We start from the raw sequence: 27,054 nt of genomic DNA on the forward strand, positions 1-27,054 counted from the left end.
GTATTTTTAAGGAGAGTACATCAGAGCAGCTAGAATATTCTTTTTGGTACTGCTGTCCTTGTTTACCCTATTTCTTAACAGTTCTTTGGTTCCATCTACATTCTCTTTCTTTGTGTTAGGTCTCAGGCTTTGTCATTGAGCCTGCAGGTTGAGGAGAAAAACATTATTTTGTGTTCTTTTTTGTTAAGCATTGTTTTATGGCGTTCTATTTCATTTTGGTGAATTTAAGTGTCTTCTGTATACTAAAGGTAAAAGATACATTTTTTAAAAAGTGGCCTCTGATTTCAACGTCAGTGTATTTCACATCACCTTTCAGTAAGGTAGAGGTACACGATGTTATGGGGTATGAAGAAAGGAATGGTTAATCAGCCCGGCCTTTTCAGATGATGTGTTTAAGCTGAGTCTTGAAGGGTTAATGTTTTGTAATTAATAATAAGGTGTTTTGTTTTGAATGGCTAATAGCATCTACTGAGTGATCATAGGCATTGTGCTAACTACTTTTCATTCATTTGATCCTCAAAACATTCCTCTAAGGTATTAGTACTATCCCTAACTTCGTGAAATTGAGAACACTGAGGCTTTTTTTTTTTTTTTAAGATTTTTTAATTTATTTATCTGTCAGAGAGAGTGAGCATAGGCAGGCAGAGAGGCAGGCAGAGGCAGAGGGAGAAGCAGGCTCCCTGCTGAGCAAGGAGCCCGATTCAGGACTCAATCCCAGGACCCTGGGATCATGACCTGAGCTGAAGGCAGCTGCTTAACCAACTGAGCCACCCAGGTGTCCCGAGAACACTGAGGCTTAAGAGAAGTTAAGAAAATTTTCCTAGATGACAGAATAGGAAGTGGCTGAGCTAGGGTTTGGACCCAAGAGCTTTCTGATTCTAGAGAGAAATCCTTGTAAAGAACCAAACTCTTTGTTGTTGTTAACTCTTAAAGTTAAGTTGTACACAATCCATTTTATCTAGAGAGGAAAATGGAAGAGCCTTTAGGAAGAGGCTATTTTTGCCCAGTTTTGAGGTTTGAAAAGGACAAGGTGGGGGGAAGATACTTGAGGCAAAAGAAACAACATTTGTAAAGGCAGGAGGTAATGAAGTAAGTAGTTGCGTGTGTCTGTGGTAGAATTTTAATGTGTGGTTAGAATCACTTGGATTAGATGTCAAAATGCAGATTCTGTGACCTCTTCTTCAGACATACTGGATTAATATTTGGTACTTTTTTACCAATAGCACCCCAGATGATTCTAATGCACATAGGAAGTTTGCGAACTGCTAGTGCAGTGCATAGGGTTGATGTTGGAGAGAGGGCAGAAATGAATCTGGAGAGGTAGTAGGCAGGAGTAGGAGTTTGCTTCATTATTATGAACTCTTATGAACTCTTTTTTTTTTTGACAGAGACAGACAGATAATAAGTAGGCAGAGAGGCAAGCAGAGGGAGAGGGGGAAGTAGACTCCCTGCTGAGCGGAGAACCTGATGCGGGGCTCAATCCCAGAACCCTGAGATCATGACCTGAGCAGAAGGCAGAGGCTTAACCCACTGAGCCACCCGGGCACGCCCTCATTATTATGAACTTTTAAGCTTTGTGTGCAGTTTGCTCTTTTTTCTACTCATCAGAAGTGCTTTTGTTTTTAACTATCTGATCCTAAGATTAACCATCTTTTGACTATGGATACTTATATATAGCTTCATTTTATTATGTGTGTGCTTGCTGTAAAATTGGAGTTTCTCAAAGTCCGCTCCAGGAGCTACACTGGATAAGCAGCTTTATCTATAATAGCATTGTGTAATTCTGTTGCTGGATTTCTTAGATTCTTTCATATGCTAGTAAAGATGGTATGTATTGACAGCTCCCAAGATAAGATTTTCAGATACATCTTTTAGAGCTAAGGTCCGGTGAAACATGTTTTTGAAAAATATCCTGTAGAGATTTCTTGATGGCATTTAACTTTGTGACTTAGTATTCAATGTTCTGCCAATTTATAATGGTAGGTTAGTATGCAAGTTCAACAGTTTTGTTCGACTCTTCTAATGGTTAAGGAAGAAACAAGTATCCTGAGTTTGGTTCTTTACAAGGATTTCTATTTGACATTTATTGCTTTCTGTCAGTTTTATTATTTACTTTGTAATTTTTAGATGTTAATCCTCTCTGTGCTTAGGTATTGTGACCCTGGTCCATATGGAGTGTGGTTTCTGTTTGTATGCTGAGCCAAATGACCAAATGATTCATTATGGGTAATAGTATTTATTTTATTTGTATCTACAAGGTGAATGATTATAAGAGGGAGGTATGAGGCATTATAGACATTTTAAAAAATTCTAAGAAACCTCAGTGGTCAATTTCTCTGACAGTTAACAATTAGGGGATTTTTAAAAATTATTAAAAACATGTCATTTAAATGGCAGTTTCTATAATTGATTTGTTGTGCTCATATCTGACTTTTTTAAAAACTGCATTTCAGATTTTTTAAGTTTGCAACTTAGACCAATTGTTGAAACCAGCCTAAAATTTTTGAATGTTGTTTTGATAACTTTTAAGCATAACTGTATGATTTTTAATATGTTCCTTTCCTAAATTCTGTGATGTCACTACCTAAGTGCATTCTCCAACTTGAGTCTCTTGACTAACACTTTCTTACTACAGTGATTTCTTACCGTTTTGTTTTCACCATATTACACATAATGAATAGATACACAATTTTAATGAAACTCAAAAATTGATGAGAATTCCTAAGTTTCACAGTCCTGACCATATGTGATGTCTTTGTCATGGTTGCTTGTTTTACTTACTTATTTATTTATTTTTAAAGATTTATTTATTTATTTGAGAGAGAGCTTGAGAGCAGGAGCTGGGGTGGGGGGAGAGAAGAGAGCCAAAGGGAGAGGCAGAAGCGGACTCCCTGCTGAGCAGGGAGCCTGACAAGGGACTTGATCCTAGGACTCTGGGATCATGACCTGAGCCGAAGGCAGCTGCTTAACCTACTAAGCTACTCAGATGCCCCATGGTTGCTTGTTTTAGAATGTATACACGATGTGTCTAGAAATCCAGGGTAGAGTCTAGCAGATAAGATTTGGAATGGCTGTCTAGTTCATTATTCTCTTCCTCTGTGGCAGTGGGTCCCACTGCTTTGTCCATGCTCTGGATGTATAACCCAGTGAATACTGAGTCATGACACCTGATACTGCTGTGGCCAACTAGATCATCTGTCCTGGGAGTTTAAAATGTTTGATCCTAGACACAGAAGTTTAGCATGTTTAGAGTGAATCATGGTATTGATATTGCTCTAGTAGAAAGATCCTTGAGTTCCCTTTTCTAAGCTCTCTGAGCTGACTTGGTTCTTACCTTTTCTGAGTCTTTAGTCATTCATTCCACTTTGATTTGGAGAATATTGTTCTTTTTTCTGAAGATAGCCAGAGATGGTTTCTGTTCTTTGCAGTGAAAATAAATTGAGCCACACACGAACATGCTCTTAGAATTACATTATGGCTATGTCGTGGAAAGCATTTCAAAAGACAATTATTTTAATTTTCCCTTTTGCCTCCTGCTTCAGTTCCCCTGCTGGTGTTTGTATATCCCACCTTCCCTCCTCAATAATCTTGTTAATTTTTTTTCTGACTCTGTTAGCACAGACTAGTTACAAATACCTGTTGTCTGCACACCTTTTATAGCTCTGTCTCATATAGATCACTTCCTGTAGGCTTTCAAAATAACATGCATGCTTTCATGACAGTGCATATTAGTTTATGTTGTTAGGATATGTTTGGCTGGCTTACTAGAAAGCATCTTCTTAGGATCAGGCATTGAAACATGTTCAGCCTTGACTCCCAGCACTTGCACATAGTTTGTTGAGTTAATTATTATTCCTCACTTTCATTTATAGTCGGCCCTTGAACAGTATGGTTTTGAATTGTGCAGGCCTAGTTATATTTGGATTTTTTTTTCAAATAAATACAGTACTATAAATGTATTTTCTCTTCTTAATGACTTTCTTAAAACACTTTTTTCTAGCTTACTTTATTGTTAGAATATAGTATTGTAAGAATATAGTATAGTGTATATATTGTAAGAGTATCTTACTATATTGTAAGAATATAGTATAGTAAAGTATACTTTTAAGAATATTGTGTATAAGAATATAGTATAACATAAAAAAATGTGTTAATTGACATTTTATGTTACTGGTAAGGCTTCCAGTCAACAGGAGGCTAATTAAGTTTTTGGAAGTTAGTAGTTATACATGACTTTCAACTCTGTGTGTGTGGGGGGGAGGTGGTCAGTTCTAGAGATCCTCCGCCAAGTTGTTGAAGGGTCAACTGTAGTTTCTCTAAAACTTAAACTCTTGTCTCAGTGTTATTAGATGTATGACTGAGACTGCTCCAAGCCTCAATTTTGTTACCATGTAAAGTACTGTTATGAGGAGTAAATGAACTAACAGGAGAGAGTCTGACAAGACATTAGGCTCATAATAGGTACTTAGTATGTGTGAGCTATCCCTCTCCTTGTTTGTTTAGATTTGTCTAGGAGAATGTGTCCTGTATATCATTTGGTCTTATAGTTTCATAGTTCTTTTCCTTAAAATAATTTTAATTTTATAAAACCCAAGAATGTTTCTTTTAAAAAGAACTTGGGTACCTGTTTGCTTATATTTGAAAAATATATTTAGGAGCTAAAATTATGTGAGAACATCAGAGTTTTGGTTTTTTGTTTGTATTTTTAAAGTCTAGCTCTTCAAGATGTAAATCTCCTATATAATTATCTGGGGGTATACTTTACAGATTTGTTTTGGTCAAGTTTCATTATCTTTTCCCATTTTGGAATCCAAACATGTTAGCCATTTTACAGGTGTATGATCTTCTTTAAGGTGGGGTGTTTCCATATAAGTATAGAACAACAATTTTATATTGAAGTGTGCATATTCCTTTGTTTTAAAAAATTGTTGAAAAATGTCAGCATTTCACTACCAAACATATTTTTGCACTCTCCTAATTTTTCACCCTTAATTTTTCAGAATGAACCTAGTGATCGAGAGGATGGCCTCAACAAAAGACACCATGTGACAGATTCTGAGAATGATGACCCCTCAAATCTTAATGCCAGTGACTCTGAGAGTGAGGAGCTTCAAAGGCAAAAGGACAGTGACTCTGAATCTGAAGAACACGCAGAGCCTCCTGCAAGTGATTCTGAAAATGAGGACACTAATCAGCATGGGAGCGACTCTGAGAGTGAGGAGACCGGGAAGTTACCTGTCAGTGACTCTGAAAATGAGGAACTTCTTAATGGGCATGCAAGTGACTCAGAAAATGAAGACGTTAGGAAGCATCCTGCCAGTGATTCAGAAATGGAAGAGCTCCCCAAAAGTCCTGCCAGTGACTCTGAAACAGAGGATGCTTTAAAACCTCAAATCACTGACTCTGAAAGTGAGGAACCTCCACAGCACCAAGCCAGTGATTCTGAAAACGAGGAGCTTCCCAAACCTCGAATTAGTGATTCGGAAAGTGAGGAGCTTCCTAAGCCTCGGGTCAGTGACTCTGAAAGTGAGGAGCCTCATAGGATTCAGGCCAGTGACTCAGAAAATGAGGAGCTTCCCAAACCCCGTATCAGTGACTCAGAAAGTGAGGACCCACCAAGGCACCAAGCCAGTGACTCAGAAAATGAGGAGCTTCCCAAACCCCGTATCAGTGACTCAGAAAGTGAGGACCCACCAAGGCATCAAGCCAGTGACTCAGAAAATGAGGAGCTTCCCAAACCTCGGATTAGTGATTCGGAAAGTGAGGACCCCCCAAGGAACCAGGCCAGTGATTCAGAAAATGAGCTTCCCAAGCCCCGAGTCAGTGACTCTGAGAGTGAGGAGCCTCAGAAGGGACCTGCCAGTGATTCTGAAACTGAGGATGCCTCCAGACACAAACAAAAGCCAGAATCAGATGATGATAGTGATGGGGAGAATAAGAGAGAGGATACAGAAATGCAGAATGACTCCTTTCATTCAGATAGCCATGTAGACAGAAAAAGGATCCAGAGTTCTGACAGCGAGGAGGAAGAACCCAAAAGGCCAAAAATTGACAGTGATGAAGATGAAGAAAAAGTTGGGGAGGAGGAGAAAGTAGCGAAGCGAAAGGCTCCTGTGCTTTCTGATAGTGAAGATGAAGAGAAAGCATGTAAGGAATTGTTTTGGACTGTTTGTGCATAGTTTTAATTATTGTCTAAGCTTGTAACTGTGAAGCACTGTATTTCTGCACTTGATCTTAGCCAAAAGGCCGAGAAGCGATGAAGCACTGTATTTCTGAAATGTCAGGTCTATATTCTCTCATTCAACTTGATCTTCTAAAATATTATTAGGATACCAGTTTTGTTTGGTTTTCAGTGGCTGGTCTTAGTATTAAATTTGCTTTGAGTTCTAGGAGTATTAAGATCTAACTAGTTCAAAATAGTAAACTAATGGGAGTTTCATGGGAATGTGAAATACTTAGTTTTTTGTGGGGGAAGGGTAATGTTTCCAAGAAATATGTTAACTTGAAAACCCAGTTGTACCCAGAGTTAGCTGCAAGTGTGACAGTCAGTGCACTAGTTTCCATCTAGCTATTGAGTGAGTTCCCAAGTCTTTTTGGTACCTGTCTTTTGTGAAATGTGGTTGAATACCCAAATATGAGGAAGTTTGTGAGGGAGACTGTATTTAGAGACTCTATGTCTCTGTAGCATATTCTAATCTTTGTTACCTGGGATCCTGTTTTCATAGATAATAATTTTTACTTGATTGCTTTTTTAAATTTTATTACTTTTTTATGAAACTTCGTTGATAAGGTGGGGAGGCCTATTCCCTTATAAGCTGACAGTTGTTACAGGAGAAGGAAAAAGACCATCACACATGTGCCATCCAGTTTACTAAGGGAGATGAGAAATTCCAAACTGACCAGCAGTGACATGGGAGTATGGGAATTCCACAAAAGAATATCTGAGCCTTTTCAGTTCTGCTAATATTTGGCAGAATAGAAGGGACTCTAATTCTGTACATCATTCTAGGCTTCTTTTCTCTGTTCCCCCAAAGGAAAGGTAGCTATTGGTGTCCATTCTTATATTGATTGTTTTGTTCTTCATCTTCCAGTTACTGTTTCCTAAAGAGTATCATAATTGTGAGTTAACTCTGAACCTTTTAGTCACTATTTTTTTTTAATAGTTTTTACTTAATCTCTGTACCTGATGTGGGGCTCAAACTCAAGACCTGGAGATCAAGAGTCACATGGTCTGACAGACAGTCAGGTGCCCCTGGTCTTTTTTTTTTTTTTTTTAAATAATTATTCTAAGCTGTGTGTTAGAAGCCCTTTGATTTTTGCTGAGTGTTGCCATTTTAAATCACCTGTTCCTTTTAGTAATACCATGACCATGATGAATAAGATTAATGATATTTTGCACCTTTTTTGACAGCAGCAAAGAAGAGTCGTGTTGTCTCTGATGCAGATGACTCTGACAGTGATGTTATATCAGACAAATCAGGCAAAAGAGAGAAGACTCTAGCATCTGACAGTGAAGAAGAAGTAGGGAAAGAAGAATTGTCTGATAAGAAAAATGAAGAGAAGGATCTGTTTGGGAGTGATAGTGAGTCTGGGAATGAAGAAGAGTAAGTGACAGTATAACATGAGTTTTCAAGGGTTCATAGAGGTGGTAGAGAGGGGTTTGTCTTTTAAGTTTTTTTAAACTTGTATTAAAATTTTGTAATGAGAAGTAAAATATAATATATCCTGCCTGACTGCATGCCTTTGGGGGATTCAGGAATCCTGAACTATTGCTATACACTATATAACGTGGATGAATCTCAATAGTATTAAGTGAAAGTGAAGAAGACATGTCTGATTCCACTGATGTGAAGTTCAGGAGCAGGCAAAATTAATCTGCGGTGATGGAAATCAGAATGGTGGTTGGCTCTAGGATGTTCATGTAGGGACTGGCTAGAAAGGGCCACGACTGAACTCCCTGGAGAGATCAAATTGTTCTATATTTTGATGAGGGTAATGGTTACATGAATGTGTACTTTTCTCAAAATCCACCAAAATGGACACTTAAGATCTGCACATTTTACTGTACATAAAATATACCTTATTAGAAAAAGATTTCATGGTTCCTGGGCAAATGAGAAGAAAGCAAATGATTTCCTTCTCTTCTAGAAATCTTATTGCAGACATATTTGGAGAATCTGGCGATGAAGAGGAAGAAGAATTTACAGTAAGTATAAGGGAGATATTTCCTCTTAGACTATCATTTTTGTTTCTGTGGCAGTGGTTCCCAAATAGGTAACTACAATAAGTAGAAATAAACAATTATAATGTGTTCAGTAGAAATGTCTAAAATAGAGGATTCAGAAAAGTGAATTAAAAGTATGTACAGAAGCATAAAAGGCAAAATTGAATTAATTGGTGGGGGACATTTTAAGAGATGGTGACAGGTACCTTATAATGCTAAAGGGAAAGATTCATAATACTTAACAAAACTTGTGATTCTAGCAGTGGCAGGCTAGGTAATTTGGACCAACCCTTCCACTAAGGATGACTAGAAAAGCCAGACAAATGTTTAAAAATCTGATCAGCAGAGGAACAATGTAGCAAAGAATTACTAAGCCAAATTCCAGATGGTAAAGCTCAGCATTTAAAACTGCTTTTTCTGGGATGGTTGCCTGATTAGGCTGAGAGGCTGGTCATATTTTTGACAGCCTCAGGAGTCAAAATTTGGAGGTCAGATTTTGCTGAGCTTAGGAGACTTTGAAAACTGCATCCTCAGAATTGGGACTCCTTGGATTAAGAGTGATGTGGAAGTGGTAAGAGTCTGCTTAGATTTTAGGCCAGCTTTGAGTCTTCTAACAACCTAGAGAACCTCAGTCCCAGAGATTCAATGACAGTGCGCCTTAATTCATTGGCTAGTGCTCTGAGACACCTGGCATATTCAGACAAATCCCTTTAGGACAAAGGTAACATCATCACAGGCCTCAGATTATTTATGTAGTTTATCAGGTACGTAGTGTGGTACACAATCATAGATAACGTTAAAAAGAAGCAATAGTGACAACAGATAATAGAAATAGAGGGTCTAGATACAGGAATCTTGGCTGTTTCCTTAAAAAACAAAAAAACTGTTCAGGCAGATAAAAGATTAGAAATTTAGTCAGAGCAAACAACTTTGATTTTTTTTTTTATTTAAAAAAATTTTAAGATTATATTTTTGAGTAACCTTTATACCCAGCATGGGGCTTGAACTCACAACCCTGAGATCAGGAGTTGCATGTTCCACCAGCTGGGCCAGACAGGCGCCCCAGACCAAACAATTTTTTTAAAAAGGTAGATTTGGAAGAAGAGAACTGAATAGAAATTCTGGAGTGGTAAAATTATAGTAAGAAATTAAAAATTTGGTGGACCAAATTTTGAGTTTAACAACAGAATAGAGTTATTTGAAAAGAGAATGAGGTTAGAAGGGGCTATTTAGAATGAAGAATTGAGATATATTAAAAAATTATAAATTATACATGAGAATGCTTAACATAGTGAATTGGAATCTTCGAAAAATATAGCAGAAGCATTTAAGGAAATGTAAAGCAAGAGTTTCTAGAAGTTGTGCAAATTACAAGCAGGATAAATACAATGATACAGTAAAAATCTGTACCTAAATACATCATAGTAAAATTGCAAGAAGTCCAAGAAGACAGGGAAAATTAAAAGTAGCCAGAGGGGGAAAATATTACATTCAGAGAGGCAAAAATCAGATTAATAGCTGACTTCTTAACAGAAACTAACTGCAAACTTAGTGTTCTGTTACATTCAGCAAAAATACTTGTCAGGAATGAAGATTTCCTCCTAATTCATCTTACCAATATACCAATTGATGGAGATACTAAAGGCAGAAAGAAAATCTCAGGTGGAAAATCAGGGATTTAGGAAGAAAAAGCAACAAAAGTGTGTGGGTAAGTCTAAATGGGTATTGATGCTACAAAAGAAAGTCATGTGTGGTGTGGGTTGAAATATCTATAAAATTAGAATATGACAGCAGTAACAAATTGGGAATATACATGGTCTTTGCAAATGTGTATAAAAGGACATCAGTAGACTTTGCTATGTGATCTCTAAAATGGCCACTAAAAAGACTAATGGTATATGTAACTTCCAATTAATAGGGGGGAAAAACAATAATAAAAGCTATCAATCCAAAAAGAAGGCAAGAGAAAAAGAAAGAGGTATAGAACAGGGAATAATTAGAGTAGGATATAGTAAGATAGCAGATTTAAGCTTTCATAACATCTCAGGTTATATTAAACAAATATATCAAGTGCTCTAATTAAAGGACAGAGGTGGTCAGACTGGATTTTAAAATATAGCTGTTTACTCATTTCATGATTCATGAAGGTAAAGAAAAGTCGAAAATAAAAGGATGGAAAAAGATACTGTGTGTGAACGCTAGTAAAAAAAAAACTGGCACAGCTATATGAATATGAGACTTTGAGGCAGAAACATTTGAGTTAAAGGGTCACTGTAGGGGTGCCTGGGTAGCACAGTTGGTTAAGCATGTGACCCTTGGTTTCGGCTCAGGTTGTGATCTCAGGATCTTGAAATCGGGCCCTCCCTCAGGCTCTGTGTCCAGTGCGGAGTCTGCCTTGGATTCTCTCTCTCAAATAAATAAATCTTCAAAAAAAAAAAAAAAGAGGGTCACTTTATATTGATGAAAAAGGTTTTCAAATTGTATATATATACTAATGTGGCCGAAATACATATATACAAAACAAAAATTGACAGAATGGCAGAGAGAAATGGACAAATCTATTATCTGAGTGGAATGTAACCAATAGAACAAGCAGACCAAAAAGCCACTGAAGAGTCTCTTTTTATGTAATCTGGAAATAAATGTAAATAAGAATACAAAATAAAAGTTTGGGGATTATAAAAGTTAAAATTATTTTCTGTTCTTTGGCTTTCCTTTTCACTTTCTTAATGGAGTCTTGAGCAAAAGTTTTTAATTTTAATATAAATCAACTTTATCCATCTTTTCCTTTATAGTGAAACTTTGAATTCCCACAAATTTTTGCTTATTCCTAAGATCATAGAGATACTCTCATGAGTTATATTCTAGAAGCTTTTTTTTTTTTTTAAAGTTTTATTTATTTATTTATTTGACAGAGAGAGAGAGATCACAAGTAGGCAGAAAGGCAGGCAGAAAGAGAGAGAGGAGGAAGCAGGCTCCCTGCTGAGCAGAGAGCCCGATGCCAGACTCGATCCCAGGACCCTGAGATCATGACCTGAGCCGAAGGCAGTGGCTTAACCCACTGAGCCACCCAGGCACCCTAGAAGCTTATTTTAATCTTTCACATTTAGTTAGAGAATCCACCTGTAATGGGTATGTATGAGATAGAAGTTAGGGGGTTCCTGGCTGGCTCAGTTGGTAGAGCATATGACTCTTTATCTTGGGATTGTAAAGAAGCCCCACATTGGGTATATAGAGTTACTTTAAAATGTTTAAAAAAATTTTTCCTCCCATTTGGAATATCTAGTTGACCCAGGCCATCCTTTCCTGCTTCTCCCTAGTGCTGTCTTTGTCATAAACAAAGTTTCTGTAGATGATTTCCATTCTATTTCGGCAGTTTCTTATCTGTTCTGTGGGTCTCTTTATCCTTGCAGTGTTAATACAGAACTGTGGATATTTGGTTGTTGATGCCCTCTAAGCTTGTTATTTTTCAAGATTGCCTTGACTTTCTTTTAGCACATTCCCATATAAATTTTAAACCAAGCTTTTGCAAAAATTACAAAGTATAAACATTTTCTGAATGCAGAGCAGTGAAATTAGAAATTCAATTAGAAATTGAATTAGAAATTCAAAATCCACAAACAAAATAACCTTGCCACCCAGAAATTTAAGACTTTCTTGTCAGACAATTCTTGCATTGAAAAAAAAAAAAATCAGTACTTTACTTCCTAAAAGAGTGAAATTTAGATGAATTTAGAGTCTGATTCAAGAGGGTAGAAAAATAAAGTGAACCTAAGGAAAATAGGAATAATAGGAATAATTCATTCAACAAATATTTGGGAGCCTGTATGCCAGAGATTGGATATTGCACTCATGGTGCGTATACTCAATTAAGCAGCTTTTTTACAAGAGTAAGATGTGTTTCTCTAGTTTAGAGAATTACCATCAACTTGATTTTGGGTTTAGTTCATGGAGAAAAACAACATACTCTGAACTATTGGAAAGATCTAAGTACAACATAAAAGAAGCTATAAAGAAAAGACTGACCATTTTAATTGCATAAAAGTAAAAAATTATGCTTGGAAAACATTACCATAAACAAAATGCAACTGTACCAATTGAAGATTGTGCAGGCCCTGTCACTTAAAAAGTGCTGTTTTAAAGAGACTAAGTTTTAAATCCATACCAATAAGACAAAGATCCAACAGGAAAATGGACATAGGAAATTGGGAGTTCCATAGAGAAAAAATTAAAAATGACCTTTAAACATGAACAAAATGCCCACCATTACTCATAAGAGAATATAAAGAAAGATGCCTTTTAGTTTTTGGTTCAGAGATTGGCGAATATCAATGTTTGATAACTTGTAGTAGTGAAAAACTGGAGAAACAGGTGTACTTAATGCTTTGCTGGAAAGAATAAGTATAACCTCTATGAAGAGTTTGGTAAATATCTCACAGAATTTCAAATGCATATATTTAAATGTCAGTGGCAAAATACATAAACAATGTATTGGTTACAGTCATAGTATGAAATAATCCAAAGCCTTAAAATGAATGAGGACACTTTATGCCAATATTAATTGATCTCCATATTCTAGCTTTGCGCAGTGGCAGTATCGTAGCCAATGAGGTTTATCCGAGGCGCGATTATTGCTAATTGATCTCCATATTCTATTGTTAAATGTGGAAAGCGCAGACCAGTATATACTGTACCCAATGCGTGAAGTATGCTACCATTTGTATCATAAAAGGGGATAAGAAATAGATATGTTTAGAAGTATGTATGTGTAAATATAGGCTATTTCTGGAAGAAGACATAAGAAAAGTAATACTAGCAGCTAGGGTGGAGGAAGCTTTTTTGCTCTTTACCTTTTTATGAATGTATTACTTTAAAAATGCAAAAAAAAAAAAATTAAGAGTAGTTATACTAAAGGAAATCTGTAAGGAAATTGCAATAACCCTGGTAAATTTACCTGGCCTGTAGGGTTTTAACCAAGAAGATTTGGAGGAAGAAAAAAGTGAAACACAGGTAAAAGAAGCAGAAGATTCAGATTCTGATGATAACATAAAGAGAGGAAAACAGTAAGTTTGTTTCATTTCTTAAAAAGGAATTTGTTAAAAACAGGGTTGCTGGAGGGGAGTAGGTGGAGGAATGGGGTAACTGGGTGAAGGGCCTTAAGGAGGGCATGTGATGTAATGAGCACTGGGTTTTATATAAGACTGATGAATCACTGAACTTCACCTCTGAAACTAATAATATACTATATGTTAATTTAAATTAAAAGTCATAAAGGTATTTGTTAAAGAGTACTTTAAAAATGAAGATAGAGACTATCAAACTTTGTTTTTTCTTATTTTGGTTCCTTACTAAGTGTAGCAAAGAATCTGTTCCATTTTTCTCCATTCTTTTTCTCTAAAGTGCTGTCTGAAAGTACACTTACGCTTACTATTTTTCTTTTCATTTGCCCTGTGCTCAGCTTCTTAATTTGTGTCATCCTCACTGTGTAAGCTCTTCTTGAGTTACTGAAACATAACATAAAAATACATTTTTTGAGAGAAAAGCTGACTTTGGGGTTCCAGGGGCAATGAGGTAAAGTCCTAACTACAAAATATTACTTGGTTGAATTTCACTTTCTTTGGTTGAGATGATTGTAATCTCTGTTCAGAGAAGTCTGGTATCTTGAAAGGTGCCAAGTTGTAAGTATTTGCAGTTTAGAAGAAAGTAGCATTTTGTGGAGTTAGAATTAAGAAAGTTGGTGGTTCTTAACTGTGACAAAAGGAGATTTGTATTTAAAAGGGAATTTGTGGGTGCCTGGGTGGCTCAGTGGGTTAAGCCTCTCTGCCTTTGGCTCAGGTCATGATCTCAGGTTCCTGCGATAGAGTCCCACGTTGGGCTCTCTACTCTCTCTGCCTGCCTCTCTGCCTACTTGTGATCTCTCTCTGTCAAATAAATAAATAGAGTCTTTTAAATAAAATAAAATAAAAGGGATTTTGTATTTCACTTGATTTTGTGTCGCTCCTTAGTATGGACTTCCTGTCGGATTTCGAGATGATGTTGCAGCGGAAAAAGAGCATGAGCGGCAAGCGCAGGCGTAACCGAGATGGTGGTACTTTTATTAGTGACGCTGACGACGTAGTGAGTGCTATGATTGTCAAGATGAATGAGGCTGCGGAGGTAAGATGGGTCACTGGTGGCTTCCTCTTTTCTTTCCTCACTTAAAGAAGAGAAAAGTATGTGGAGACATGTAGCTGAAATAAGACTGGTCATGGGTGTTTAATTGTGGACATATATGTGATAGTATGTTAGTTTGTTTTCTATCTTGGTAGAATTTGAAATTTTCTATAATTAAAATAGGAAAAAGCACTAAAGTAAATACTGAAACTCTTCTTTAATAACAATAACATTATTCCTCTAAATTTGTAATTGTTTAAGCTATCTAATGGTTTTGTAGGTTTGATTAATACAGATGTAGAGGTGGTGGGTATTAAGGAGAGCATGGAGCACTGATGTGGTGCATAAACAGTGAATCTTAGAACACTGAAAAAAATAAAAAAAAATACAGACGTAGAATTTGGGGTTCTATTAAAAAGTTCATTTTTTAGTTTTCTTATAGAAAAAATTGTTACTAGGAGATATTGCTGCTTTATTTTAAAGTTTAGAATTATAGTGGTTACAATTTATTATTAACAATAAGTGTTGCTTTTTAAAAAATCTTTTTCTTCCTGGATAGGAAGACAGACAGTTGAACAATCAAAAAAAGCCAGCACTGAAAAAATTAACATTATTACCTACTGTGGTCATGCACCTTAAGAAGTAAGTATTCTGTTTCCTTGAAAAAGTTGTTTCCTCTTAATGGAATAATATTCAAACTATGTACTGGTGTTCTAGAGATGTTATTTAATGATTGCTATCTGTCAATTCATAGAAAAATAATAATAAATAGAATTTCCTAAATTATATTACTTCCTCCCAAATTTTATTTTATTTTATTTTTTTAAGAGGTGCGTGACGGGCAGAGGGAGAGAGAAAATCTTAAGCAGGCTCCATGCCTGGCTCAGAGCCTGATGCAAGGCTTGCTCTCATAATCCTGAGATTATGCCTTGGGCTGAAATCAGGAGTTGGATGTTTTATCTGACTGAGCCACCCAGGTGCCCCCTCATAAATTTTTCTTAAGTCTTGATCCTGTTACAAACAGAACAGAACAAATAGCAAACTGACATTAAGGAAAGAAAAGCATGTAAACCACTACTTTTGTTTTTTATCCACTCTTGTTTTGAGTCTAGTAAAATTACATCTCTTTTCCCAGTGTAATTGAGCACAGAGAAAATTCTGGGGGACTGGTTAAAGCCTGTATTGTAGGAGGCTTATATGACCAGTTATATCATTAAGTATGTCACTGGTCTTCTAGAATAAGGACCCTCTTTTGATAGATCTTGATACTAGGCTGTTTCACTGGTTTACTTATATTCTTAAGCAACTGATTTCTCCTTGAATCTAACCAAGTTAGGTGTCCTGCCAAGACTAACACAATTTTGGGTTCTCTATCATCTAAACCAGTTTGAGAATCTCTATTCTGATAAAGATTTTTTTTTTTTCAGTTATAATTACTGGAGCTCTTTATTCTTATTATCTGTACCATTCATATAGTGTTAACCTGTCTTATATAATTCAGGTTTTTAACAAATGATCTTTGTGTGTCAAATCTGTTTTTTTTTTTTTTTTTTTTTAAGTAGGAACTAAATTTTATATTGCTTTTGAAACAAGAATAGGTACTCAGTAAGGTGGTTGAGTAACTTTAAAAGCAGTCTTTGGAAATGCCACTAAATATATAAGAAAATCCAGAGCAACCTATGGTAGAACCAAGGTTCAGAGACTTGACTTTTTTTTTTAATTGCAGGCAGGACCTTAAAGAAACATTTATTGACAGTGGTGTGATGTCTGCCATCAAAGAATGGCTCTCCCCTCTACCAGATAGGAGTTTGCCAGCATTGAAGATACGAGAGGAGCTATTGAAGATTCTGCAAGAGGTTAGAGGCAAATAATCTAAGTATATGTCCTTCATTGATTATCTGATGTGGTTTGTATTGTTACAACCTCTGTGTCAGCATGTACTTAACATTTCTGCCTTAGTCTGCCAGAAGAGGGGTTTCAATAGGTATGTCTATTAGAAACATACTAAATAAAATGAGCATAAAAAGGAAGGCCTTATAACATTTCATGGAACTATAGTATTGAAGGAAAAAGATCTTGGAGTTGCTATTATTTATCTAAGAGGAATTGTGTAGCAGTGGACATGTTTTAGGGAGGCACTTGAAGTAGAAAAGGCACCAATTTCAGATTCAGATAAATTTGCTCATGAAATCTTGAGCTGAGCCACCTTTATGTGGCTGTGACACCTTGGGCAGGCTACTTAACTTCTGAAAGAATTCCCAAGGAACTTCCCGTGTGCTAGGTGTTCATACAAGTATTGGTTCGTTTATTCCTCACAACAAATGTGTAAAGTAGGTGTATTGTTTTCATTCTACAGATGAGGAAATGAAGACTCATGAGAAGTTAAATGACTTGTCCAAGGTCACATAACTAGCAGATTGGCTATGCTTGGGTTCAGACTGAGGTCTGTTTGATTCAGAGGCCTGTACTGATGCTTGTTATTAAACTGCTAACTTCTGAGTAGGGTTAGTTTACACTTTCCACATTAAGTTTTACTTTGACTCAGTGTAATACTGAAATCTCAACTCTTGATAGGAACACAGAGCATCTTTGTGTTCAATGTCTGCAGATTCTGAAAATGGAATTTTCCTTATTCTTTTGTGAAAGAACCAGGTGTTGGAGGTCCTCTAGAATAGATTGGCAGGACTCCCAGTTTTTTAGTGATTAATGTATTTGTATGTGTTTGTGTTCGCCAGCTACCTAGTGTGAGCCAGGAGACCCTGAAGCATAGTGGGATTGGACGAGCAGTGATGTATCTCTATAAACACCCCAAGGAATCAAGGTCCAACAAGGATATGGCAGGGAAATTAATCAGTATGTACATTTTGCTTTTTGTTGTGTTGTGTTTATGTATGTCAGAAAGACGTGTATGTATAAAAGCAAACTATATTTTTACCAATATTCATTTAAAATGGATTCATGAAGTAGAATAGAAATTCTTTTGGTAATTTCTTGTGGGTACCAGTTTTTTAGCCTTAGTCTTAAAATGTTCCTCAGCATATTTAAGTATGCTATGAATATTAAGGATAGCAAGTGAAAAGTTTTCTAATTCTGGCTCAAGAGCATATATAGAGAGGGGGTTAGTATACAGGCCCTAGAGTCCATCATATCTGGGTTCAAATCCTGGATTCACCATCTACCTTATTGCATTCTTTAGGCAAGTGATTTAAGCTCTAAGCCTTGGTTTCCTCCTCTGTAAAATAATGACATGTTCACTTTGAATTATAAAGATTAAATTAGAGGATATAGGTACTGTATTATATATTATATACAATTATATATAGTTGTATATATTACATATTATATATATAAGCACAGTACCTAGCACATAGTAAGACCTCAAGAAATGTTAGCCGCTAGTGCTGCTGTTACTTTTTTAATGGTTTTCAAAGTGTTTTGCATGTTCTTATTTAATGATAACTGAGAAATCCAGGAGTCTAACTGGAATTAATCTAATCAATTACTGTATCTTTCAGTTTTAAGAATGAAAACCGTGTGTGTTTTCATCATTCTTCTTACTTCTTCTATGCTCCATGTTGCAAAGGAATTTTTTAAACTTCAAGGATATATCAAAAATATTCCTGGGGCACCTGGGTGGCTCAGTGGGTTAAGCCTCTGCCTTCGACTCAGGTCATGATCCCAGGGTCCTGGGATGGAGCCCCACATCAGGCTCTCTGCCCAGCAGGGAGCCTGCTTCTCCCTCTCTATCTGCCTGCCTCTCTGCCTACTTCTGCCTACTTGTGATTTCTCTCTCTCTCTCTCTCTCTCTCTCAAATAAATAAATAAATAAATCTTTTTAAAAAAAATATTCCTATATGTGAATATAATAATTACTTTTCTACTCAGTTTTTGAGATTATCAAAGGTTTTTAGAGAAATTTTTTTTGTGAACTAGAGAAGTATTACATTTTTGATCTTGTTAATAAACTGCAGTGCACTATTATGTGATAAATTTCTAATGCTTTTATGCAGTAGTTCTCAGCTCTCATTTTGCCCTAAGCCGAGAGAAGCAGAATATTCAGACTAATACCCATGACATACTATAACAGTAATTCTGAATCTAATAGTGGGGTTGGTAGGCAAAATGTATAAAGATACATAGACTCCCTGAGACTCCCTGCTCCCTTATTTGATAACACCTAATCTTCTTTCTGAATATTCTTGCTTGTTTTGATGGTGTAGTAAATGCAGCAGTAAGCTATATTTTGTTTGAGAACAAAAACATCACCCCTGGACTTTTACTGACTAAATGGTGGGCATGTTTTACTTTGGTTCATGGTCACATCACTGTAGCAGCTTTCTTAGACTTAATGAAATCTAGACTCTGTGCTGTACTGTTAAAATGCAATTTTTGAAGATTTAGACATTTGACAAGTAATAAGGGAGCTTGTTTTTGGTTATACTAGGAAGCTAGAAGAATTTCAAGATCTGTTTTCAGTAGAGTCAACTTACAAATTAGGCTCTCTTTGAAATGTCAGTACAGCTAATTGATGACTGTCAAAGTGAGTCAGTTATTACTTCCTTTAAACCTCTGTGGTAGTTAAAGTCATAAATGACTTTTTGACACTCAGTTTTCTGAATCAGCGGAAGCTGGTTATAGTACTGGTATCATCATTACCTGCTGTGTTTATCCTGAAATGGTCCTGAAATAATGGTATCTTTAGGGAAAGAATATTCTAAAGCCTGGAATATTACATCACACTAGGATGTCATATTATTATTTCAGGGAATGGTAGCAGATATGCTACTTTCTAGTCTAAATAATTGACTTTCCTTGTTACAGATGAATGGTCTCGGCCTATATTCGGTCTTACCTCAAACTACAAAGGTATGACAAGAGAAGAAAGAGAGCAGAGAGATCTAGAACAAATGCCTCAACGACGGAGAATGAACAGGTATGAAGAGTAAATATTGTTCCAGCAACTCAGGTTTTGTAATCAGGTCGTTAAGAATCCTGCAGAGTGATGGGATTTTGTCTTTTCTCTCAGCTTCGTAGGTCTGTATAGTTTATACCCTTATAGTTTAAATGTGGTACTGTACAGTGAAGGCCCACACTCTCTTCTTTTTTGGTTTGATTTGGTGGAATGTGGCCTCTGCCAAATTTAGAGGTTGCTTGTGTTTTTCCCGCCAGTTGCAGGAAAAACTCTTTCTCAGGCCCATTTTCAGATTCTTAGGAGAAAAAAAATTGTTCCTGTTCCAGTTTGTATCAGCAAACCAGATGCAATTGCATTCAGGATGACAAAGTTATAAGTTATAAAAATGGCAGTTATTCCTCACCCATGATGAAACCTGGTATGCAAACAATCATTAAAAGAAGTTATAATTTTAAAAGATTTGGAGTAATTTTCCCAGATCCAGTGTAAAGGACCAAATTGCGGCCCAAGTTTGATATTTCGCTTTGCTGGGTTTTTTTTAGTTATAAGGTTCTAACATTCTTGGTATCTCATTGATAATTTTTTTCACAGCACTGGTGGTCAGACACCCCGAAGAGACCTGGAAAAGGTGCTGACAGGAGAAGAGAAGTAAGATTTTTTTATTAATTGTTGTTCTTAGACTTCATATAGAAAATCTTCTGCTTATTGCTTTAAAAAAACGGCAAATGAAACGTTATCTTTACCTTGGTGGGGGGATGGCTTTCAGATTAACATTTATTGAATATCCACAAACGTGGTGGTGGTCTAGAGGATGTAACATTGAGAAATATTTGATTTCAGTAAAGATTTTGTTGCTGCTTGCTATGTGCTAGATTGTGTTGAGTTCTGGGAATATAAAAACCAAAAGTGGCCCATGCTCTTAAAATGTCTATTAAGAGTTTTTAAGTAAAGGGGAGAGTTTAAGTAATGGTATGGATTATCATGCAAAGTCTGCTTCAGGAATAGCAAGTAGACTGAAGTGGTTGGGCAATAGTGTGGTACCTGAGATTGTACAAGATGAGTTTGAGAGTATAGATATGGGCCAGATTTTGAAGGGGTTTAAATCAAGTTGTGGAATTGTCACTTCTCTTTGTGATTCTATAGAAAGTGGACATAGATATGAAGTTGTCAGATTTGATTTGGAATGCTGGTGCTGGTGGTATCGTGGTACAAGGTGGGTTAGAGTGCAGAGAAGCTGAAGGCCGTGAAACTGAGGTACAAAATTGCCAAGAATTGGTGACTCTGTGGGTGAGGAGTTTGACTAATGTTGAAGATACCAGTTTTATCCCAAGTACCTCAGGCAGTGGTATTACCATTTGCCTAAATAGAGAGGAAGAGTAGATTTGGAGGACATAGGTGCCTTCTGCTTTGGGCATAGTAAATGTGAGATGCCTAGTGAAATACTCTTACAAATATCATGTATGATATTTATAATGTAAATATCATGGGTCTAAAACCTGGATTTGGGGCCAGAGACAATAGATTTGACAGTTATTTTCACAGAAATGATTGTGGAACCAAGGAAGTATAGAGTAAGAAATAAACCACACCACTTTGAAAAGGGTGTAGCCAGTGAAAGTGAGTGAGTAGGTGTTGCTCTGCATGCTGGAGGAAACGCTAGAGGAGAATGAAGAGGCCGTGCTGGAGAGGGGTAGCTGCAAAGGGCATGGGCCATTGCAGAGGCTACAGAGGAGTTTGTGCAGTGAGTGCTGGCAATCAGGTAGCACCCAGATTGCAAGAGAGGGGGGAAGAAGAGCTAGATAGCACTGGTGGTGTTGATTTGTGGATAGATTTGATGATGGGACAGATGGCAGCTTTAGGGGAGAATAGGTTATGAGAATTTTCTTTGGCTAGCCACTTAATTTATTCCTGTATTTGAAACTTATAGAAGCTTGATATTAAGAATAGATGAAACTTGGGGTGCCTGGGTGGCTCAGTTAGTTAAACTTCTGACTCTTGATTTTGGCTCAGGTCATGATCTCAAGGTTGAGAGATCAGGTTCTGCACTGGGCATGAAGCCTGCTTAAGAGTCCTTCTCCCGCTCTCTCTGCCCTCCCCACCCCCTCACTTTCACACTTTCTCTTTAAAAAAAAAAAAAAAGATTACACTCCATACAAGGAAATAGAAATGAATTTTTTATCCTCTTCTCCCACTCCAACCTCCCCCCACACAGACACACATATACCCACTCTCCATTTACCAGTAGAGTAAATAGTTACCTAAAAGTTGAGTGATTTGAATGCCCAGATGTTTATAAATAGGCTTTACTTTTGAGGAGTGCTAGTCTTAATTTAGTCTTAAATTTATACATAAAAGTAACTATGTCACACCATCAAATGCTGGCAAGGATGTTGAGAAACCAACTCACTCATACCTTAATGTGAGTAAAATGATACAGCTCCTCTGGATAACAGTTTGGCAGTGCATGTAAAGTTAAGCATGTAACCACCATACAACCCAGCACTTGCAGTCCTGGACACTTTTCCCAGAGAAATGAACACTTAAATTTGTGCAAAAACCTATAAATGAATATACAGCTTTATTCATAATAGTCCAGAACTGGAAACAATCCAGATGTCCTTTAGCAGGTGAATAGTCAAACTGTGGCACATTTGTACTGTAGAATACTGCTCAGCAATTAAAAGGAACAAATACTGATAGATATAACAACTTGGATGGATCTTCATGGGCATTATGTTTAGTGGATAAAGCCAGTTTCTAAAGATTATGTAGTGTATTCCATTTATTCTTGAAATGCTAAAATAAGAGAAGTGAACAGATTCATGGTCACCAGGGCTGGGGGCCGGGCAGATGGAGTAAAAGGGTGGACGTGTTTTTTAAGAGGGCAATAGGAAGGACCCTTGTGGTAAATACACGAACCTACACTTGTGATAAAATTGCATAGAACTAATAAACACAGAAACACACAATGAATGTAAGTAAAACTGGGGGAAATGTAAATAAAAACTGATGGACTTATCAACATTAGTATTGTAGTTCTTGGATAGTTTTGCATCTTTTACCATTGGGAGAGACACTGGATCTCTCTGTATTATTTCTTAAAACTACATATGAATCTGTGATTATCCAAACTTTTCAAAACAAGAAGCAGAAATTATTGTATTAATTGCATATGTAATACACAAAAACTACTTTGAGGGCATACTCAGTTTTGGGGGATCATTTTGGCTACCAGATGTTTCATCTCACAAGTGAGACTGTGAGGAGCTCCACCAGACCAGAGAAATTGGAATTTGGGGTTCTGATGTGGGAGCCAGCCTTGGAAAGGAGAGAGGCTTGATTATATCTGAAGCTGAAGGGAGGCTAAGAGAACTCCTGAAAATGCAGAGGAAGTTGGCTTTGAGAGGGAAGTAGAAGAACTTTTAGAGTAATGTGAGTGATGGTGAGGTCAGCTGAGATAGCAAGAGGGCAGATAGGGTGACCTGGGGAAGCAGAAGAAGTTTGAAATACCTGTGCAGCTGAATCAGCTGGACCCAGCTGTGATTGGCTACAAAATAGTATGGTTTTCTTCCTATTCTCAGGGCCCTCAGACCTGGAGATCCTGGATTCTGTGCCCGAGCAAGGGTCCCCATGCCCTCAAATAAGGACTATGTTGTCAGACCTAAGTGGAATGTGGAAATGGAGTCATCCAGGGTAAGTAAGTGAGGAGGGAAATAGCGAGGTGGATCTCAAGTGGAAATTACTATTTTGTCTTTTACTTTACATGTTATAACTTTTAACAGCTCTTGAGGTTTATCTGATTTATTAAAGAGAGCTGTTTTTTGGTCTCTTAGCTAGCCAGATCATTGCTTGTGAGCTTTACTTCAGACTTAAAGCAACATTATCAGTCCCTTTATTTCAACTGAATCTTAAAGTCTAGAGTGTTCTCATGCAGTCATTTTTTTAGAACCATGAGAAACAGAACTCTCTACTTCTGCAATCTACCCCTTCCTTTCTCTTCAACTGTTTTAAGTAATTCTGTTGTGAAATATTTAGGGTAAACACTTTCTCTGTCATCACTGTAAATACTACTCCGTGATCTTCATTGCTCCTCAGTAATCTTTTTTTATTCTCCATTCAAACTACTCTTTCTAGCCTGGTATTCTTAAAAAGGGCCTAAGCCGATTGGAAAAGCATAAGAGGCGATTTGCAGAACAGAAACGACTCAGCAAAGTGCACCGTGCTGTCAAGTTCAGCATTGAAGGCAACAGGATGCCCTTGTAGTCCTGGCCCAACCAGAGTGTATCCGGGAGGTATCCCCAAGGAAGCATGCTCTGTGCATGAGCTTGAATTGTCAGCAGCTAGAGTGAAAACAAGTGTGCGTGTGCTTTCCTAACCAGAAAAGGCCCAGCCCACTTCTAGTTACTGAAATAATGACCTTAACAAACACTTCATGACTTTCAAGTTCTGTTGAATATTTAGAAATCAAAATGGAAGTCCCTTCCTTTATAGGTACCACAGAAACTCATGGATAATTAATTCCCTGGTAAGCATTTTGATCTTCCTATTACCCATTTTTATTAAAAAGTCTTTTTTAGGGTCCAGAATCATAGTGGTCTGCATTACAAGCATGTAAAGTGATGAGTAGCTTCTTGATGGAAGGGAAGTGACTTTTCCTCCCATTGTCAGTGGCTCATTAGTTTGCATTTGAGGGGACCCATTGCGTAAAGGCTTCCACTAAATAGTTAAGAGATAAATTTGATTAATACTTATTTAATACATGGTTAGAAATGAAAATGTTGGGACCCACCCTTAAAGTCACACTCACTCCCTGCTGTGCTCTGAGATGAATAGCGTTACCTTTGTAGCAGTGTGCTCTTGAGAGTCTGAGTGTGTTGCCTTCCTTTTGTGACTTCTCCATGACCCCTGCTTGGGCAGCTATTTTCATGGACTACACTCACCTTTGTGCCAGTTCATTTTTTATATTAAGCTGCAATCAAAACAAAGCACACTTTCCACTTACTGAGAATAAATGCAGGTAGAAGAGCACTACTTCAGTGCCAAGAACTTTTTCATACTTCCTTCCCCTTTTTTTGTACTTTTACCCATATCCACATCCCTTGATATCCCTTATCTTCCTCAGCCACTTCTCTTTCTTTTTACCTTTCCTTTTTCCACTGTCTTTTCCCCTCTTGCTGTCCCAGTCACTTAGGTTTGAGAATTGAGAACGGTAAGACAGAGAAAATGTAATACGGTAAGACAGAGAAAATGTAATAAAAAAAGTTTCAGTGGCCATTCTTCTTTGGAAGCCTAGCTGTGTCCTGAAAGGCATGTGCCTGTCTGCCAGTGTTGCTGGTTCTGATCCCATTCTCCCAGTAGGTGCTGGGCAGGTGGGAAGAAGTGGCCCAGTCTCCTGCTAGAGCAGAGCGGTGACTAGCAGACAGAGAGGCAAGTTCAAGCTGCTTTCCTTTCCTTCATCCCAGCACTCCCGAGATCATAATGTGCCAGTACTATCTAGGTCCAAGTCTAGTAGGCATGTTTGGGAGCCTAGTGGTTTCATGTTACATTTTAGGGTATTGTCCTTAAACCACCTGACACTCTTTTCCTGTTCAGGAAGAGTCCTTACGAATTCAGTCAGGGCTTCCACATTGCAGACACTAATGAGTATTATTAGAAAACATATTTTCCAGAAGAAAATTTGAGTAAATGGCTTTCAAATGAAACTCTTTGTTTTAAATGTCATTTTTATTTTTGAAAGTACATAAGTAAATATAAAACACTATAGAATAACCCCATCTCAAAGCCCTGCTCTTCTCAAAGTCCCCAGTGTTAACAGTTTGTTGTGTTAAATGTATTCCCAGTAATGCTTCAAATTTGTTTTTTTGTGGTTATAATTACAGAAAATTCTGAGATTAGAAAGAGAAATCAGCCACCATTCAAAAGCAGTTTGTTATATTTTTTGCCCTTTTTTTCTATTGATACTTTCATAAAATTACACTGTATATAATTTTGGTAATTTCCCCTCATTAAACCACCTTATCATTTGTCTTTTATACTGGCTGCATAATAGTCTATCATGTGAATATATAATTTGTTTATTTATTCCTCTATGGTTTCTGATTTTTCACTCCTAAATAATGCAGTAACCTACACTACATTGTATATTGAAATGTTTTTTCCATGGAGTGCTTTTAAGATAACAGTAAAATGACAAACGCAATGTATGTTTTTATATAAACTTTTAAATGCAGAAAGCACAAATAAAGTTAATGTCACTTGTAATTCCACCACACCTTAATATTAACATTTTGGGCTATTTCCTTTTTGTCCTTTTTATATTGTACATACACATTACTGGTTTTGTGGTTTGGTGTTTTTGTTTCAACTTTTATGCAAAATTGTTTCATACTTTGGTGGATTTTTGTTTTACTAAATATGGTAAAATTAATTTAAGTAAACATTCTTCAGTGACTTAATATTGTGTCATAATACAGTTGTGCCATAGTTGTTTTTTTTTTTTTTTTTTTAAGCAAACCTATCTTGCTAATATTTTAAGCTACTTTTGGTTTTTCACTGATGAAACAGTGCAGCATACACTCTCAGTGTTCTAAGGAGGTGTGGTACAGAGTTGAATTAGGAGAGAGGTCATTGAATTTGGCATGTTAGGTACTAAATCTTTTGTGTTCTCTGACTTGGGGAAACTAGGCATCTGCCAGCTATAAGTCTAAATATAAATAGGAATGGATCAGTGTGACCTGGGTGTGTCCCTTTTGTGGAGGCTAGAGGGCTCAGATTGTTAGAGAGGTGCTGGGAGATGTTTCTAATGGCGTGTAAAGCTGCTGGGAGTTAGGTAATTGGTGGAGATCTGAGTGGGTAAGGCTTCTGATATGGACTGACTCTAAGTACTAAGAATCAGGGCACATCTGAAAGGTCACATGTTTAGGACTATCCAGAAAATCTGGGGATTCGATAGGGTGATGATAGAAGCATAGCTCCTTCTCCTCTGATAAGGAATGTTTTTGCTAACTCAGAGTACTAGTGCCAACTGTTAAATTGACATAAATATTTGGACTTGGGATTGTTTTAGAAAATATAGGGTGGATGATCACTCTTGTTCAAGACTGACTGAGGGTTCCTTGCTTCTGTCTGAGGGGTATGCTGAGTTCTAGAGGTGGGATAAGACTTGGGAGGCTCCTCAGCTCAACATCACCACACTGATAACTGACCCAGAGTGTCTCCTTCTGGGCCTTGCCTTCTTTTAGCAGTCTTGGAATTGAGCTTCACAGGTGATTCAGTAATAAACATCTGGGGAGAAATAGAAGAACTTATCCCTTTTTATACCATTCAACATTCTTAAGGATCGGAATTGTCAGTAACGCTATAGTCAACCAGAAGAGTTTCCCCTGGTCTTTAACTTTTAAGTGGCAGACCTCCTCAGCATTTCTAAAGGTCAGTTTCTTAGAGATGGCATCCTTGTAAGACCCATAGTCGTTAAAAATTAAAAAAGAAATAATCTAACAACCAAACCTTTAAACATATATGGCAAGCAGGAAGAGATGTAAAAAGTAGTAACACCCTTGGATCAAAAGATTTCATTTGCTTTTTTTTGTTGTTATCAAGTGTACTTATTTAATATAAATCTAATTGGTTCCAAAGTAGTAGTAATAATAGTAATAGCTGATACGTATTTTGAGCACTGACTGTGTGCTAGTATTTGACACAATTATCTCATTTACTTCTCCTAGCAGCCCTGAAAGGAGGGGCCTGATTTGCATAGGGCTCTAGA

At 37.0% G+C, this 27,054-nt stretch overlaps 1 protein-coding gene and 1 pseudogene across 6 annotated transcripts in view; both read left to right on the forward strand.

Annotated features, from left to right (window-relative positions):
* IWS1 (interacts with SUPT6H, CTD assembly factor 1) overlaps positions 1–27,054 on the forward strand; it is a 40,084-nt gene that overhangs the window by 12,111 nt on the left and 919 nt on the right. For 3 of the 6 annotated variants that reach the window (XM_004779695.3, XM_004779700.3, XM_004779701.3), the window contains exons 3-13: positions 5,001–6,147; positions 7,412–7,604; positions 8,149–8,206; positions 13,190–13,287; positions 14,230–14,380; positions 14,937–15,019; positions 16,104–16,233; positions 17,113–17,230; positions 19,199–19,310; positions 19,881–19,937; positions 22,871–22,982. In XM_004779695.3, coding sequence (XP_004779752.1) covers positions 5,001–6,147; positions 7,412–7,604; positions 8,149–8,206; positions 13,190–13,287; positions 14,230–14,380; positions 14,937–15,019; positions 16,104–16,233; positions 17,113–17,230; positions 19,199–19,310; positions 19,881–19,937; positions 22,871–22,982 — 2,259 coding nt within the window. Of the gene's footprint in view, positions 1–5,000; positions 6,148–7,411; positions 7,605–8,148; positions 8,207–13,189; positions 13,288–14,229; positions 14,381–14,936; positions 15,020–16,103; positions 16,234–17,112; positions 17,231–19,198; positions 19,311–19,880; positions 19,938–22,870; positions 22,983–23,423; positions 23,815–27,054 lie in introns of those variants that run through there. The other 3 variants (XM_013049537.2, XM_004779698.3, XM_045074350.1) reach the window with 3 other exon arrangements.
* Positions 12,802–12,995, forward strand: LOC123390376 (annotated as a pseudogene).

This window comes from Mustela putorius, unplaced genomic scaffold, assembly GCF_011764305.1.
Source record: "Mustela putorius furo isolate JIRA1106 unplaced genomic scaffold, ASM1176430v1.1 tig00537338_pilon_pilon_pilon, whole genome shotgun sequence".
In the NCBI taxonomy this organism is placed as follows: Eukaryota; Metazoa; Chordata; class Mammalia; order Carnivora; family Mustelidae; genus Mustela; species Mustela putorius.